Source organism: Echinops telfairi, unplaced genomic scaffold, assembly GCF_000313985.2.
Source record: "Echinops telfairi isolate 266 unplaced genomic scaffold, ASM31398v2 ScPeMD7_7473;HRSCAF=8511, whole genome shotgun sequence".
In the NCBI taxonomy this organism is placed as follows: Eukaryota; Metazoa; Chordata; class Mammalia; order Afrosoricida; family Tenrecidae; genus Echinops; species Echinops telfairi.
In genome coordinates this window covers 287069-290571 of record NW_022111377.1, presented here as the reverse complement: position 1 = coordinate 290571, position 3503 = coordinate 287069, and the positions used below count along the sequence as shown (strand labels likewise).

Here is a 3503-nt window from a genome sequence, read left to right as displayed (position 1 = left end):
TGACAGCAATCATTCACCTTTATCGAGTTCTTACTCTGTCAAGCACTCTACAGGGGCTTTGCTATTTACAATTTTTACTTACTCAATGGCATGGCTTCGTCCCTATAAGGCAGATGCTACTAACATATCCCATTTTACAGAAGAGGCAACGGATGCAACCTTGATCCTAACTTGTTCCCTCACTTTGTGAAGAAACCCTCATCATTTAGGAAAGCCTTGGGAATCCAGTTTATGAGCAATCGTTTTTAACTGCTGGGAGTGAAGGAGAGAAATAGAGGAGAGAATAGGACTCTTTGGTCTGGCCTTTTGCAAGCGCATTCTAGACTCCTTTGGTTACAAAAGCCACATAAGATGTAGCTCTTTTATGATTTCACTGCAGCAGAGGGTACAGCCAGTTCTTACCCTGTTGTCTTCCTGGATCTCCCAATCACTGGAGAAAGTTGCCAGCTGCTGCCCTTGAGAGCAGTTTGAAAACTGGAAGAGGCTGGAAAACATCCTCTTGTTCTCCTGCGTGTCTGGAAAGACAGCATCCTGGAAGTTGACTCCATGAGGCAAGAGGTTATAATTTTCATCCATCCTGGTGGGGAGGGGGAAGGACAAAACAGAGATGTACACTGGACACACATCGGGTTTATGGTTTCTATCAAAGAATCACCAAAGACCCTGATAGTATGGCCAACTACATGACGATCTTGTCCTGGTCCCCAGGAGAGAAGTTTGTATATCTCTTTGGCTCTGCCTCATGTGAGATGAGTCTGTTCTTAGGGTTTTCAAAAAGCAGAGCTTAGATGAAGTAAGGGAACGCGTCCGTGTGTGTGTGCGCGCGCGCGCGTGGTACGTGCACAAGTGTGTATGTTTGTCTATTTATAGATCTCCTGCATCTTCTCAGAAACCGCTCTTCTTATCAAAGGATTGTTTGGGGAAAGGAAGGCTCATTGTTATGACCTGCATTCCGGTACGGCCAGAACACCTATCTCCTATGAGATATGAAACAGGTTTCCTAAAGTCTTCAAGCCACAATATTCCAGTCTGCACAAAGAGAATGACCATCCTGTAAAGCCATTAGAAGATGTATACCAATGAGTACAGTACTAGGCACAGAGGAAATGTCGTAAACCTATTAGTTGAACGTTTGACAGGACCTAGTGCACAGAGCTACTCAGACAGACATCATAAAGAGGAAAAGAAAGATGGAAGTTGCCCTCCAGCTCCAGTCCCAAGGGGGTATGCGTCTCCATGGCTACTTGGCCCTGGGACACTGACCGCAGCCTGTTCTCATCTCAGCGAACCCCAGAATCACAGCAGAGGCATGCCGCGTATGCAGTTCTTAACCCACTTCAGGGCAAGGCAAAGCTGTGAGGTGGGAGTCTGTCAGACTACTGTTGGACTCGGTTTTTCTCTCTTTGTAAATATGTCAGAGGAAAAGATGTAAGAGGTGGCTGAATACCATAGAAGCACTGCGTGGGGGAGGGGGAGATTGCTTTTCATGATAAAATTGGAATATAGTAATGTCTGCTGAAATACTTGGAGAGTTTTTTCTTTGGAAAGCAAAAGTTTCCTTGTTGACTGTTTTTAAGCCAGGTTCTCAATATTATTCCTAAAAATATATACAAAAAACGAGGACTCTAAGTTTCTCTGTCTCAGGAAGGCGCTGTGTCAGTGCATGCAGACATTGTTGCGAAACTACCCTTCTCTGGCCATTCAAAAACTTTTGACTTAATTTAGCCAAACCACGCAAGCCGGCACAAAGTGTGGCGTGTGTTCTAAACTTAGATGTTCCGGCTTAAATATGGGGAACATGTGTTGCCATGGGCTTAAACACACCCCTCCGTGGAACTTACTGTTTTCTTTCTCAGAGGGATGAGAAATCCCAAGAACTAAAAGTGAATCTGCAGACCTAGGTCACAGCTGCTCCAGCGACCCCATCTCTGCTACGTCACGGAATGGGGAGCCTGAAACGATTTCTGATGACCCCTATCACTGACTAACTCACTCACTGGCTTGACGTATGTTCCAGTCTCTCTTGAAGTGACTGTTACTCTTGTCATTGCTCTTGTAACTCAATTGGAGACCACCCACGAATGTAGGGTTCCACCTGCTGTTGGCTCTCTGGTTTCAGGCTGACTGAATTCTCAGGTGCTGTGAGCCACAGTGGCGTCGTGGGCTGACAACCCAAAGTTTGGGAGTTTGAGATCACCAGCCGATCCACAGGAGAAAGATAAGGCTTTCCACTCCGTAAAGAGTTAGCTCTACCCTGTCCTATAGGGTCACTATGAGAAAGATGAGCCTTTTCTAATCCCATACTTCTACCCAATCCTATAGGGTACATATGAGTGAGAATCCCTGTCCTATAGGGTTGCTCTGCGTTGGAATGGACTCAGTGACAGTGAGATTGGATTTTGGTTTGTTACATTTCACCTGGAAAGTAGGTGATCTTTTAGACCCCAGGGCTCTGGAATCAGAATAGTTCTCCTGCCTGGTTCAGCTTTATATTCTTCACAGCCCTGGGATGGACTCCATAAACCCGTGTTCCTGTGACTAAGCCAGCAGGGGGGTCTGCAGGCAGCTGATGGGAGACAGTGAAAGGAGAAGACAGCCGGCTGCATTCCAGAGCGCTCTCATTGTGGCATGGAGGTGGGCGGAGAGCGGAGAAAGTGAACTAGTGCTTGGGTTCTTGTATTTCAGTCCCAAGCAATCTTGTGATGCCCACTATAAAACGGAAGATACTGAGGTTCTTGGACTCTCAGTAACTTAATCAAAATTACAGTTAGGGAGGGCAGAGCCAGGATGCAACCCAGTGATACCAAAGATTTTTTTTGGTTTGTTTTCTTTTTCTCACTACGTCGAAAGTAGTTAAACACAAACGAGTCAAATGAATTGTTGGCACCCTCGCGCGGCGCAGAGCTCAAGCTAGACGCATTCTTTTGGTACTTAAACCTGATACCATCTCTGGCTCGTAGAGGCAGCCCTGTAGCCAATTTCGGAGGGTCTCTGCAGAGACTTCCGGAGTGAGAACGAAGAGAGGACGAAGAGGCATCTAGGCATTATTGGCATTTGGCATTCTCGGCATTTGGCATTCTCCGCCTGGCCGCCGCACCGAACGACGACCGCGGGGGTTCACGGGCGAATAGGGAGTGGGGGCAGGAGGTGCCAGGCTCACCTGAGGAAGAAGAAATAGGAGTCGTCCTGCATCACGGTGTGGGAATGGCAGGAGAAGTAGCCCAGGCCAGTGAGGTTGAGCCGGGAGCCGGCGGGCACCTCCAGCATGCTGCCCCACGCCTGGTCGCACAGCATCTCGACCTCGGCCGAGTAGAGCAGCCCGCCCTGGCTGGCCTCGTACTGCCACGGCAGGTAGTTGTACAGGCTGTGCACCTCCGGGTGCAGCGCCAGCACCTTGGCGTACACGATGATCTCCGCCAGCTCGGCGCGGCAGCCCTCGCTCAGGGGTCTCCACTCGGAGGGCAGCTGGCAGCTGCGGCCCGGGCCGAGCCGGCCGGCCAGGC

The 3503-nt window shown here is 49.0% G+C and overlaps 1 protein-coding gene across 1 annotated transcript in view; it reads right to left on the bottom strand.

The window, feature by feature from the left end:
* CCDC3 (coiled-coil domain containing 3) overlaps nt 1-3503 on the bottom strand; it is a 180765-nt gene that overhangs the window by 85572 nt on the left and 91690 nt on the right. Inside the window, exons 3-4 of the mRNA XM_004712659.3 lie at nt 3161-3472; nt 403-577 (exon numbers count right to left, since the gene is read on the bottom strand). Of these exons, the coding sequence (XP_004712716.2) occupies nt 403-577; nt 3161-3472 (487 nt within the window). The remainder of the gene's footprint in view (nt 1-402; nt 578-3160; nt 3473-3503) is intronic.